The sequence below is a fragment of the Aphelocoma coerulescens genome, chromosome 3, assembly GCF_041296385.1.
Source record: "Aphelocoma coerulescens isolate FSJ_1873_10779 chromosome 3, UR_Acoe_1.0, whole genome shotgun sequence".
Classification (NCBI taxonomy): Eukaryota; Metazoa; Chordata; class Aves; order Passeriformes; family Corvidae; genus Aphelocoma; species Aphelocoma coerulescens.
Window position 1 is genome coordinate 52,227,324 of NC_091016.1, and position 14,499 is coordinate 52,241,822.

At 42.6% G+C, this 14,499-nt stretch overlaps 1 protein-coding gene across 1 annotated transcript in view; it reads right to left on the reverse strand.

Annotated features, from left to right (window-relative positions):
• Nucleotides 1–498: 498 nt before the first annotated feature.
• Nucleotides 499–14,499, reverse strand: part of PCNX2 (pecanex 2) — a 151,250-nt gene continuing 137,249 nt past the window's right edge. Inside the window, exons 29-34 of the mRNA XM_069010280.1 lie at nt 14,336–14,480; nt 13,101–13,331; nt 12,477–12,751; nt 11,276–11,463; nt 5,177–5,625; nt 499–3,131 (exon numbers count right to left, since the gene is read on the reverse strand). Coding sequence (XP_068866381.1) covers nt 2,958–3,131; nt 5,177–5,625; nt 11,276–11,463; nt 12,477–12,751; nt 13,101–13,331; nt 14,336–14,480 — 1,462 coding nt within the window. The 3' untranslated portion in view covers nt 499–2,957. The remainder of the gene's footprint in view (nt 3,132–5,176; nt 5,626–11,275; nt 11,464–12,476; nt 12,752–13,100; nt 13,332–14,335; nt 14,481–14,499) is intronic.

Here is a 14,499-nt window from a genome sequence, read left to right on the forward strand (position 1 = left end):
CTATTAAGCCTGAGAAACTTCAGGGCCAAGTTTTAACAGTATTTGGCATTGTGAAACCCATCAGCAGTGTCACAGATGACATAAGGGCAATGAAAATTGTGTTGCTTTTCATTTAAAGGCCAAAACCTGCCCAAAAAGTGGCATACTTCTGTCTTGCAACTCTGAAGCACCTCATGCATGAGGTTAAGTATCAAGCTGTTAAAGTCTTTCAGGAATAAAGGTATGACTCAGAGCCTTCATGTGTATGAAGGCACTAGTGCTGACTCAGGTGACTTTTGGTGTTATGCAGAGCTGTTTGGAGCAGCTTACTGTTGAAATTAGGCCTTGTGTAAAGGTTGGGTTCCTATGCATTAGCTTGATGTGCATCAGAGCCCTAAATGCTCTGCTTCTGTCACAAGCAGAGGGACAGAACTGGGTGTATCTCTACCTCATGCAAAAATGGGGGAAGTCTAAGGTGTGTTTAATGGATACAACCTTATACCTAGTTGCAGGTTTCATTTCTAACCATTATGTCAGATTATTCTGTAGGATTGGCTCATATTTAAAACTGCTGCATGTAGCAGTAGTCTTATTAATATAACAGCAGACTATCTCCAAAAATACAAAGAAATCTAACATGGGAGAGTTTGTGCTCATTTTGATTCTTTTTTTTTTCTGTTATACTTGTTAGTAGTCACTCTTGCATTTTTTCAACCCACTATGCTACAACAGCAACTTTAAGGAAAAATAAAAACTGTGTTAAGACATGGCTACAAAAGAACAACTGATTTTTGAATCTTGGCTCCTGTTTTGCTGTGCTTGCTTGCTGTGACTCCACAAAGGTGTTAGAACCTGCCCTTTCTGGCAGCCACCCTGTGTGGGCAGCAGGAGGCTGGACTTCATGGCACAACTGCTGTCCCCAAGGAGTTATGCTCCAGGGGACAGTGGCTTGGACTAAGTCAGGAACTGTGAGGCAGCTGCATTATTTTAGGATGCAGTACCAGAGGCGGTGGAGATGGTGGAGTCTTGCAGAAGATGTGGTGCTGGGGGAAGGTGCTGTTGCTGGGCCTTCATCCATGCTAAGCAAATACAGTGGTTGCTGCTGAAAGGATTTGTGCAGCCATTCCCCAGTCTGGTTTAGTATGCTTGAGTTGGATAAATGGAATATTTAGGTTGATTGGGACTACTAGAATTACTTATTTTTGATGGAAATGGATTCAAACTTAAATATGTGAGAATTGGAGGCCTAAGTGAGGCTGAGTATGGGAAAGTTCTTGGTGCTTTCTGGAGCCACCTGTTTGCCCTGCCTTCATGCAGGAAGACAAAGCAGTGATGGTTTATCCTGTGGATTGCCATGCAAAAGTCCCCAAAGCAGAAATGGGGCTGGTGGCTGTTAGTAGGAGCCTACCTGTATAACCTCCATCCTTCATTTGTAATGAAGCAGTTCATGATCAGTGAACTAAAAAATAATAGGTTTCTTAATTTTGTAAGGAAGAAAGCAAGTGAAAACAATTGCAAATAGAAAAGAAGACCCAGAAACTGCTGCCACACACAACATACTTGGATCATTTTATTTTCACTCGGTCTTATTTAGTTCTAATACTCAGATCTGAAGTGTGGCACAGTAGGAAGCTCAGAATGCAACTGAGTATTGCCTAACAATAATGAGACTTAGCTACAGCATCTCTTGTTAAATCTGGTTAATTGGGACAAGACAGCCTGGCTGCACATCATTGTGTTGAGATTTAAAAACAATCTATGGTAGTTACAGTAAAGAGGAACAGCAAGACACTGATAGCTGCAATTTTTTTAATTGAAAAAAAACACGCGTGTGTTTGTTTAGACTCAATAGCAGAGGAAGGATTTGTTGTAGCCTTTTGGGTTTTCAAAATAGTCATGCATTCCAGTAAATCAGTGTTTCTCAAACCTTGTGAAGGCATGGCCTCCTTTTTTCTATCATCTCTCTTTATTGGCAGCAGCTCGGTTTTCTCTGGGGGAGGGAAATCAGAAGGCTTTGTAATTACTGGCTACAAGTGTTTATGGACAGTGAGCTGTGTCCAGCAATTAAAGGTATTTAGCTGTTCCCTTCCTAACACAAATGCTTCCAGACAATAATTAGAGCCTGGTTTGCACTTTTCTGTCCTTGAGGAGGATTCCTCTGGGCCTTTTTGCAACTCCTAAGGGTACTGTTGCTTAGAATTTGAGAAACACTGCTGTAAACCAAACAGGAGCACAAGATAATACCTAATTTATGCAAAGCTGCTTTGCAAATAAGGTGCACCGTATGCTTTGAAGACTTTCCATGCACTGGATACTTTCTTTTCTTACGCTTGACTTTTGTTAATCGGTGTAGTGTGGCTCGTTCACACAGTATTCAGTATGGCTGCATGCAGTATATCAGTCTGTGATGCTATGTTGCTATTCAGCATTAGCACCTGCATAACATGTCAAAGAAAAAGAAGAGATTTGCTGTTGGAAAAAAAATCAGATTTAGCTCTAATGTTGCAGGACACTGTACTGTCCTTTTCATTGCTTCTGGTCTTAGTTGCCTTTTGCTATTATGTTCTGTACCAAATTTCAATTCGTTTGCATGCAATCAGCTGTTTAGTTACGGCAGGAAAGAGATGTCTTGTGTGCTTTTCACTGAGTTGTATTAATATTTCCTACTGTATTTTTTTGTGATTCTAACCATTCCAGGGGAAGGAACATTAAACAGGTTGTATTCATTGTTCTAGGATTTACAAGAACCTGAGATGAAGTGGCACTGTGTGTTTTTTAGGATATCTTCCAACCCTACCCATGCCAAGGCCATTAGCTGAAGAACATCCGCCCTGTAATATTCTTGTGTAGAAGTTAGAAAAATAAACATTTGGAGGTTGCTTATTACATTTGAAAGAACCTAAACCCATGTGCAGCTTCCTGACCTAACTCTGTATTTAATGCTAAGAAGCGCGTGGCCCTTGTGCTAGGAATGCTCCTTACTGCTCCTCAGACAGGCTCTGCTGAGAAGCAGTGTCTTCCAGGGCCATATCTTCTTGGCTGGCCCTTCTGCACTCCAGGTTCCGACTCATGAACAGGGCATGGGCCGCACCCGGCTCCCGCTGTGGTCTTGGTTCCGCAGCATCCGTTGCTTCGCAGGTCTCAGTGAGTTGCTGGAAAGTAAGAAAGAAAAAGTCAACTAGTTTAGGAAATTTCTAAGTAACACTTCAGCTATTTTTTGAAGTGACAGGTGAAAAAATTTAAAAAATTGACGTAGGGATGTCATTCTGTGAAACTCCATGGGATTCTTAACATGCATTATTCACAAGGGAGTTCTGAAGAGGTACTTGTCACACTTTGTGTAACGCATAAATTTGGAAGGAAAAGCAGACCAGGAGCTGGAGGTTTAGTACAACAGATGTACATGTATAGAGAGCTGTAAAAGAATTTGGATTGAAAAGGACTTCTGGAGGTCATCCAGTCCAAACTGCTGCTTCAAGCAGGGTTGACTTCTAAGTTGTTAAATTGGGTTGCTCTGGAGCTTGCTTTGTACACCAAATTTTAAATCCAACTTACAAAGAAACCTTTTCATCAAAACTGGAATGCAATTATCAGTCCGAAAACGTTAAGCGTAGTGCCGCCCCACTGTAAGGAGTCCATTAGGATAAAAGCATTCCAGAAGTTTGCTGTGTGAACGTTGAAATGAAACACTTCCTCTTTACCACTTTCAATCAAACGGGCACCTGGACTCTGAGCAGTTCCTTTGACCAGGATTCACCTCATCTAAATTTAACCATGTGGTCTTGCTGTGTCATTTAGGCTACCAGTGGTTGGCAGAGAGATACAAGTCTCCCGGGGAAAATTTCCTCCTATTAGCTCTAAGGATGAAATGGACTGGCCTCTCCACTGAACACAGAAACCTCACCAACAATCTGCTGTGACATCATGCCCAAATTTTAGATAGCTTAAAGTTGGACGAGGTGAATCCTACCATTAGTATCGCAGACTGGCTGATTTCTTGCAAATTAGGCCATAAACTCCTGAGAGTTGGAATCGTGCCTTGTCATTGGATCTATTCAGCTGTATGTGTGGAAATATTAATACTTGTTACAATAACAAAGCAGGATTGGACCCAGATGAGTAATGTTCAGTCGACTCCTGCTGAATTTCATGGTGAAACGCTAGGGAACTGTACCACACATGGTATTTTTGGGTTGCAAGCAAAATACACACAGGCTAAGGAGCTTTTCTCGCTTGAGGTTTAGAGAATTCTTTGGGTACCAGGGAAGTTATAGTTCAGAAGGATAGTAACAGAAAAGTGCTTGGGACTTACATCCACAGTCTTCCCCTGTCACCAGTTTGGTTTCTATTTTGATAGGTGAAATGAAAAAGTCTAATTATGTTGTGTGATTGCAGTCACCTTTCATCTCTAGTCCATCCTCTCATGTTCCTGCTTTCTCGTGCTGAGGTCAATTTTCAAAGTTCAGGACAGCAATGGATGGCAACCAAAGTTAAATAAATACACTTAAGTAGACAATAAAACAGTAACTCTACAATGTGAATTGAATTTTTCAGGGAAGATAGGAATAAAACTGTGAGTCTGTTGGGAAGAAGGCTGCAAGTTTTTTGTGTGTACTCTTTTGTTGCTAGAAAATGCTTAATCACAGGGCATGCTGGTTTCCTTTGGTAAATATTTCGTACAGAATTCCTTTGACTAACATTCAGCAACAAGGTTTCAGGTCCTGGATTGAATTTCTGATCAGAGAGGGGACAGAACAAGTGCACTATTCAGGGGCAACCATTCCTTTTCCTTCTGATAAAATAATTTTAAGTCCTGCATAAGCAGGCAAGGAAGGAGCTATTTAGTCTGCTTATGATGGTACTCATCACCTGGGCTGCAGAAAATGGAGACCCAAGTCCCTGGTTTGAGTGAAAGGAAGAGCAACTTTGTCCCAGTTTGCAATTTCAGGTGTGTGCACAACAGCCCCCCCATCAGTTACTCACAAATGCTCTCACAGGCACACAAATATTAAACAGTCTCATTGTGATGCAGCAAAATCCAAAACAAATACCGAAATTTCAACATTGTTTCGGAAAAAACCTGTTTTCTGACCACTGAGAAGGAAGAAGCCTGGTGGTGGTGAGGACAGTTCAGAACCAGACAGGTGAGCAGTACAGGTGCTCACACTGAGTACTGCTGCTTTAGCTTCAGCCTTACCCGAGCTGCCTGGCTTGCTGCTCTGGCAGACGGCCCCATGGCAATGTTCATACTGCTGGATGACTGCGTGTCACTCGTGTTGCCTCCGTCGGCAGCCGAGAGCCCAGAAATCACCAAAGCACTTGAAAAACTTCGCTTGCCGAACAGCAGGCTGAGAGTTGAGCTGGTGGAGGAGGCCAGGCTGGACCTGAGCATTGCTGCAGCTCGGTCCTGCACAGTCAGCTGGCCAGCAACAGGAACAGCAGGGGACTGAGAAAACACAGATGTTGCCGAGTTGTGGAATGACAGCTGACTACTAGAAAGCCTTTGGGCAATTTCGTGGGCAGATGTAGATGTTTGGATGAAAGGCTGGCGGCTTTCTACAACTGGTCCAGAGAGACTTGAAGCAGGGGGCCTTTGGTTTAAAGCAGTGTGTGCCTGGACAGACTGACTCCTGGGTTTTCTCCTGCCTTCAAAAGAAAGATTAATATATTTAATTAAGTGGCATTCTGATGAACTCCATGCTATTGACAGTGTCCCATGTGTACATATTACTGTTGGCATATTACCACTGGTTTTATTAGCATAAGAATTCCAAGAATAGCAAAAGTAACAAACTCCTAAACCTATGAATCTTTCTGTGTTTTCCACTACAGGTGTTCTGAGTTTTGGTCGAAATAGCTCTAGAGGTTGTGCACTGAGTCAAAAGACAGGGAAAGGAGAAGAGACCCCAAGCAAAGCACTCTAGTCACAGGCTCACAGCTGTTCTGCTACGTGCAGTTTAACCAGCCCAGTGAATGATTGAGCACAGTGCTGCTGTAATTCTGCTCCCCTTTGACAACCACACTAATGGAATGTTGAACATCCACCTTAAATGGCTTGGTATAATTAAATGCAACAATAAACCCAAAACCTGTAAGTTAAAACAATGGCACATTTAAAAGAATTATTCCTGCATACGGGGAGAGAAAATTTGAAAATTCAGCCAAGTGGAATAATACAGCATTCAAGCCACAAGACAGTTTTTAAGACTAACAGTAAACTCTGAGTTCCAAGAGAGACATTTACAGTACATCACAGACTTGAAAAGATGTGAATGGTTTTAGATAGGGTACACTCTTGGAGGTCTGAATGAGACCCACATAGGCTCTCGTCCCTTTCTGTGAAGCACTTCAATGCAGCCACTACTGGATACAGGAAGTATCCAGTATAGATACTATAGATACTATAGATGAGCTATTCTGCCATGCCTAGACAAATCCTTCCTGTACATATACATCCCCATATTTAACATTTATTATCAACACCTTCTGTCAATCAAGCAAACAATTCCTGTATTTGTTATGCTTGTATATTTAAATAGCCATAGAATGAAAAATAAATCATAAAATCCTGGCCAGTGCACCCACCAGAGGCCTGCTTGTACCCAGGCATTCTGCAGATGGCCAGCTCTGGGCTGGTGTGTGCCACATGCCTCAGCAGAGTTTACTGTTTCTGTAGACAGGCTCTAACCCAGGCTTACACAGCAAATACCCAGTCACAAGCGTGCCTGCTTGGCTTTTTTTGCTCTCCAGGAAACTCCAAACATTAACACAAGCTGGCATTTTGGTTTCCTAGCTATAGCTGTGGGGTGGGGAGTTGATGCCAGAAAATCTGTTGAGAGCCATCAACACAGAAACAAGTTTTTCTGGCAGGCATTTCCAAGCTGTTCGTATTTTTTTTTCCTTTGGTTTTCCCCAATACCCAAACTCCTCCAAATACTGAACTTTTGCTGGCATAAAGGAATATAAATCTCACACTATCTTCTAAAAACATGACTGCTGAATTCATGCAGGTTCCAGCAATGCAGAATTTCATATCCAAGCCATTTACATTATACAGCAGAAACATGCTGTTTTACATCCACAGACCTGTTTTTCAGAGGCTGGTATCATTATCCCAATTTTTCAAATGCTGAAGCAAAAAGAATTTAGGTAACTTGGCAGAGAGTCAGATGAGCAGAGCTACGAGTTAGGGCTACAGCCTAACTGGAGCTCAGTAAAACCTAGCTGGTTTGGCAAGTATTGGACCCTTTCACACCTCATTTACAATGTATCTTTAGCTCTACTTTTATAGTCCAAGCAATAAAAAAAAATAATTTTCCTAAGTAATAAGAGCCCCAAAATCTCTGCTGGAGAATGATGGGACAGATGCACATGGCTCTTGGAAGCGCCTGGACAACGCTTTCAGGCACAGGATGTGATTCTTGGGGTGGTCCTTGCAGAGCCAGGAGTTAAGACTTTGATGGTTCTTGCAGGTCCCCTCCAACTCAGGATATTCTGTGATTCCATGGCCCCTTGATATCGCTCTGCCAGTGTCCTCTGTCCTTCAGCAGTGATCAGTAAGGAGGGCACGTGCTGCGATGGGCGCCGGCCTGGCTGTCGTGTCGGTGGCTGTGTGCATGTCCGGCCTCCGCAGGGATTCAGGTTCTTCAGACCCTGGGGTTCTACTTAAGTGCTTTGGTTTCTACATCTGATGGTTATTTCAGTATGTTACCTTTCTTAAATAAAAAGAATAGACTGGAATTAAGAACAGAGGGGCTGTGGTGTGTTAGTTTGCGCCGGGGCTAGCGTGGCCAAACAGATGTTTGTGATTTAAATTGCGAAGCTGACCCCTGTCCAAAAGTAGTCTATATTCATCCCAAATGCAGTGGTTAGAGCAAGAGCATTGGGCAGGAGACCACCCGCATCTATGCATAGAAAACTCTGTCCCTGAAAACACAGGCTGGTCTATAAACTGCATCATGAAATAAGGACACTTTGGAGGAGAACCCCACACGTTTCCAGTGCTCCTGACTTTGGTTGCACTTTTATATAGGGCTTTCATTGCCTTTTGCAATTTTGCAGACTCAGGCATACCAGGCTGCAAAACACAGTATGAAATATGAAGAAGTTAAATGCACTGGATGCATTTAACAAAGCACATACTGCACATAGCATTATCATAGCTATGATGATCTAGTCTACTGTCCTATATAGCATAGGCCACAGAACTTCCCGGAATTAATTCCTGTGTGCTTTTATTAATTGCTACTGTGATTTTTAAAAATGCATCCAGCATCTCCAGTCATGGAGAATCCACCTTAACCCTTAGTCTCTTCTTTCACAATTTATTTACTCTCTCAATATTAAAAATGTGCTCTTGATTTCAAACCTGAATTTGTTTAGCTTTGTTATATCCAAGTCTGCTCAGATCAGTGGTCTTTGGTCACCTTTCATTGCCCAGGTAAATACTTACAGACTACAATCAAGGCAACTCTTACAATACCAATGGCTTGAAAGCACTTTATCTTTCAATACAAGATGTATTTCCCAGAATTTTGATCATTTTTAGGCTCTTCTTTGAAGTGCTTCCGAACTAAAAATGTCCTTAGATTAGGGCACTAGGACTGTGTGTGGCAGGACAAGAATATTCTGATTTTTAACAGGCATAGAGTAAGTTCTTTTCCAGTGCTCTGGTCTTGCCCTAATGTCCTGATGCTTATTGAGATCGAACTGATCTTTTTTTTTAACCAGCTCTCTTAAAAACCTTCTTGAATGAGTCATTTGGCTTTGCTCAATGAAGGATATAGCTTTGATAGCCACTCTTTCATGTTCTTTGTAGCTGTTAGGATGGAAGGGACTGTTTCATGATCAGATCATAGAAATAGATTATCTGCATTTTTTCCCAATATAAACCAGACATTTCTCATTTCTACATATTGCATACTGGCAACTCTACCTTTCTATACAGTAACAGATCAAGACCACTGCTAGGATTTCTTTTGCTCCTAAATACTCTTTAAAAATAAATAGACACAAGCCCATTGTCATCTTTTCATCCCTAATGGCCCTAGCCAAAAACTTCTTGTTTCATTCTCTACAGTAACTCAGGAGTGAATACAGATTTCCATTTGCTATTTTCCATTTCCTTCCATTTGTTGTGCATGTCTTCATTTTACCAAAAGCCAGGTTGCTTTTCTTATCTAAGTGTCACTTTCTCTCTTGATCATGGTTTTCTGGGCACCCAATTAATAAGTTCCTTTAAACAATTCACAATTAATTTACTTTATTGTATGGTATGCTCAGGGTCATTATATCACAATTAAGTTTGCTACTCTGATTACTGTTGTGTCAAGTTATGTGTATGCATGTGGGGATTCTTTAGCACTAGGCTCAATTAAAAGCAGCAGTTATTTTATTCTTGCAATGTGATTTATATGCAGGGCAAGATTTTTTCCAGTCCTGCCCATTATCTTTAATGATAGGTCAAAATGATCTAAAGGGAAACAACCAAGTGTCAAACCCCTCAAGTTCTCTTCTTTAATTTATACAGTAATACCACAGACTTGTTGAAATGTAGAGTAATTGGCTTTACATTACAAGTCCTGATCCCACACTGATAGATCTCACAGTGACCCACTGCCAAACTTAGAATCATAGAATGGTGTGGATTGGAAGGGACCTTAGAGCTTGTCTAGTTCCAACCCCCCTGCCATGGACAGGGACACCAATCACTAGATTAGGCTGCTCAAAGCCCCATCCAACCTGGCTTTGAATACTTGCAGGAATGGGGCATCCACAAAACTTCTCTGGGCAGCCTGTCCCAGTGCCTCACTGCCTGCACAGTACAGATTTTTTTCCTAATATCCCATCTAAACCTCTGAACCCTCTTTCAGTTTTAAGCCATTCCCGCTTGTCCAGTCACTCCATGATCATGTAAAAAGTCCCTTTCTATCCCTTCAGGTACTGGAAAGTTGCAATTAGGTCACCCCAAAGCCTTCTCTTCTCCAGGTTGAATAAACCCAATTCTCTTTGCCTTTCCTCATATGTAATCATCTTGGTGTCCCTCCCCTGGACCTGCTCCAACAAGCCAATGTCCTTCCTTTGCTGGGGGCCCCGGAACTGGATGCAGTGCTTCAGGTGGGGTCTCACCAAAACAAGAGCAGAGCAGAGCAGAGCAGCAGAATCCCCTTCCTCCCCTGCTGGCCATGCTGTTTTGGATACAGCCCAGGACACATTTGGTTTTCTGGGCTGCAAGTGCACATTGCTGCGCCATGTCCAGCCTCTCATCCACCAGCACCCTCAAGACCTTCCCAGCAGGGCTGCTCTGGATCTGTTCATCCCCCAGCCTGTGTTGATACTGGGGATTCCCCTGACCCAGGTGCAGCACCTTGCACTTGTTAAAATGCATGGGATTCCCATGGCCCCACTTCTTGAGCTTGTCCAGGTCTCTCTGGAAGGCATCCCATCCTTCAGGTGTGTCAGCTGCAAATTTGCTGAGGGTGCACTCGATCCCTGTGTCTACATCATTAATGAAGGTATTAAATAACACTGGTCCCAGTATGGACCCCTGAGAGACACCACTTATCACTGATGTCCATCAGGACTCTGAGCCATTGACCACTACCCTCTGGATGTGACTGTCCAACCAATTGCTTATCCTTATCTGTACTACTTAACATACATTTCCAACATAAAGGCCACTAGCTCTACCCTGAGAACATGTCTGAAGCACTTCTGAATCCATAATTTGAGAAGGGCTCAGCTGTTAGTCGACAGAATGATTGGCAACATTTAATTTTCTCTTGGTAACTGCTATATAGACATAAGAAGCTGTTTTCCATTTGTTTGTTCTCCACATGCCCTGAGAGCAGCCAAACCAATTCCTCAAATAAATTGTCACGGTCCTTCCAAGATAATTAAGATTTTTGCATACTTTCATTCTGCTGTTCCCAGCAAACAATAAGCAGAGGTTCACTGTGACACAGGCTCCCTGCATCACACATGTACACTCCCACCCATCTGCATTTCTCATTCTGGCATTCTTAGTGGATGGAACCTGCTAGGCCAAAAATTACCCACAATGGACCTTGACAGTGGAACCTTTGGAGAATCACTTTAGTGTGACACCCTCCCAGTAAATACCTGGAGCAATACTGGGAAGCCACCTCCTAACATGTTCTTGGTCATTCGGAGAGCTGAAGTGCACTCTCTTTCTAAAATTAGTTTTCCACTGGATTTGAGGACTCCCCAGTAGCATCTGTCCATGTGACCCCCCAGGAGAAGACTCCAGAGAAAGCCAAGTAAATTGTGCAAATACCTGCCCGCTGGTGGACCTCTTGAGATGAAGTTTGCAGCTGAGGGGTTCCATCCCTGGTGGGCTGTGAGCTGCTGCTCTGGCTTGAATTCCCTGTGGAATGGTTGCCAGACGAAGACCCCCCTCCACTATCCACCTCTTCAACATTGCCTCTCTCGTGGTGAGCTGCTGCGTGGCAGTCCTTCCGCATTCTGTTTGCAGGAACACACACAGCGTCAGCCACTTGCTGCACATGAAAATCTGTGTCACCAGTCCTAGGTGCCCTCAAAGAGTGTTCTCTCTCACACCACTGCAGGTCTTCTGACATTTTATGAGATGGCCAAGATGATGGTGTGATAAGCTTACTTGGAGCAAAATTGTATATGACACAAGCCAAATCTTTCCTTGTCTGTGTTTAGTGGCTTTGGAACCCTGCAATACCTTAGGGCTCTTCATCTGATGTTACAGTTGCCTCCCAAGATTAACTTCTGCATGAGGTAACCAAATAGCAAAGAGGAATGGGCTGGGGGAAGCTCAGAGGGATGAGCTGCATGGTGGGAAACTAGGATGTTAAGCCATCAGATATATTATTGATATTTTTACATAGGTCTTGGCATGCAAGCTGGCTCCCATCGTGTCTCCATGGTGCGCTGCCTCTCCTCAGCTACAGTGGCAACAGGGCAGAGGCAGGGAATGAGGCAAGGGAGATACTGCTGTGTGAAAAGTGCATGTAGGAATACGAGATGCAGTGTCAGGTACTGATCATGCATAGCTAGGGCAAGTCAGGCAGTTTTGGTGAATAGAAAGTACATTTTTAGATGTGTTTTGGTCAAGAACAGTAACTTGGGGATGAGTATCTAACTGCCGAAGCTTTGGAGCATAACTCACCAAAACCCACCAGCACATTTACTCATATTCAGAGTTATAGAAAAGATACCCTTATTTAGATGGCATAAACAGTAAAATTCCATGGAATAAGGCAAGTGTCTGTAGGGCTGTGTGATTTGAATGAATCTTGTTGAACATGTAGAAAGTTTTGTCATGAATGAGTTAATGGATTTTCTTTCTGTTCTATTTGCAGCACTATTTTGTTATATTCTGAGTTATTTGCAATTAATTTTTTTATTCATAGATAACAATACAGAATTACTCTCTTTTAACAGAAAATACAGTGAAACTGAGACTGCAGGGTCTCTTATCAGCATAGCCAAAATTTAACACCTACCTTAACCACTTGGATTTGAACCACTTTTTAATGTTGTCCAAACTGACAGGTCCCCCCCAAATGTTCCTCAGTTGGCTGTGTGTCCCAAGGTACGAGGTGGTTAAGGGGGAAACATACATTGGATATCCCAGTGGCTGATCACATGAAGAATTAATTAAGTTCCGCAAGACCTGTTTATTGTTCTGGATGCTTCCTCTCTCCGGGTTACGATTGCGTAAGAAAATCAGTTCCTGCTGCTGCCCAGCCCAAAGCCCTCTGACACACTCCTTGTTGACCTATAGGTGGGTTAAAAACATGCAGATCATGCAAAAATGTTTGCTACTCATGATGCAGAACTACAGCACCTAAGTAGAATGGCAGTGGCTGAGTGTGCAAACACCTCATGTCTTTGCACCAACAGCTTTTTATGAACTTTTGCAGCTACTCCCTGGTAAAGCCTGGAATGTTATTTCAGATACACAAACGTGGGTGGCAAAATGGCAGTCAACTGAAGAGAGCTCTTTTGGCCTCCAGTCCCTACTTTAAAAACTACAATCAACTTCTCCTTTTGCCCACATTACTCAGAAATAGTACTAATTACCACAGCCCTAAATTACTGCACTATTAGAAAGATGGCATATGTACCTTGATCACCTTGAAGCTCAGGTAGCTTTTGTGGAGCATGATGACTTTATATTCATCTGCTCCTTCATCTACCACATGTCTCAGAGTCAGCAGCTCCTCCCGGTTGGAGAGGACAGCGCTGCGCCAGGCTGGGTCCCCTTCGTGACAAATCACAACCTTTTCTTCAAAGGATTGGATTGCTTCGTACAAAACTGCTGGGTCCTCGTACTCATCCGGGCACGTGAACTGGTCCTGGTCGTACAGGGAAAAGTATGGAAGAGGTCAGGTGCATTTGTGAAAACACAGAAACTACTGACAGTAAACAAAATACTGGCTTTTGCCAGCTGGCTCCCTCCAAGTGACTTGCCACTTGATAAAGAGTGTCTTTTGGGAGGTTCATTTAACAGTAATACAGAAAGGTACAATTTCGGTTTTATTGTAACCTGTTCTGATCTCATGATTACACTAGACAAAGACACTTGGAGAATACCAGCTTATCCTTTGTTTTTTAAATGAAGTGTGAAACTATGGGAGGCAGTGCTTTGGGGTAAGCTGGAGAGAGAAATCACCCAGGGCATTCCACAGTTCTTGTGGAAATCCTTATTTTTATTCACAAAACCCCACCAACAATAGCACAGACTGGGAATCCACCAGGAGATACCACAACACTGCAACTTCAGTCCCACAGCACCATGGCCAGCGATAACTACATGAAATTATTGTGTCAAAGAATCAGCTACGAATTCACAGCAGTTCAGTAACATCCAGAACAATTATAATTATCATTCATGATAGAAGCATATGATACTAAATCATAACGTGCCAGAGCAAGAACAAAATCAACTCCAAGCTATACAGGGCCTGACCTGAAATTAGCAGTGAAATCAGCATAATCAATGTATTTCCTTTCAATCTAGAAACCACCTTTATAGTATCCACACAAATAAAATATGACAAGATTGTCTGCTTTCTTTTGATGAAAAATGCGGGGACAAGCTCTACAAAATGGTTTCAAATGGGCAGCTAGGGGGTTCAGTAAAGAAAATCAAGTGAATGCAAACTAAATAAATGCCAAACTGTTCCATCTTGGTGAAGAATGTTTCTTAGAATAAGGTGACAAGTACTCCATTTCCCTCTTTTTCTCTTTTTTTGTTTTTATCCGTTCCTTTGGAGAGTTGCTAAGGTTTCCTGTGTTCTCCTAGGAAAACAGATAAAATAGTAAATGTTAAAAATAAATACATAAATAAATACCCTACCTGGTGTAGCTTCAGAGACATTCGGATTGCTGGGGCAACAACCTTATGCAACAGATCCATGTCTGCAAAGACCCACTCATCTTTTGCTGCTATCCGGAAGTCTCCTTTAAACAGTGCATGGAGCCCATAGAGAAAAGAGTCCAAGCTGTAAGAGAAAGGCAGCA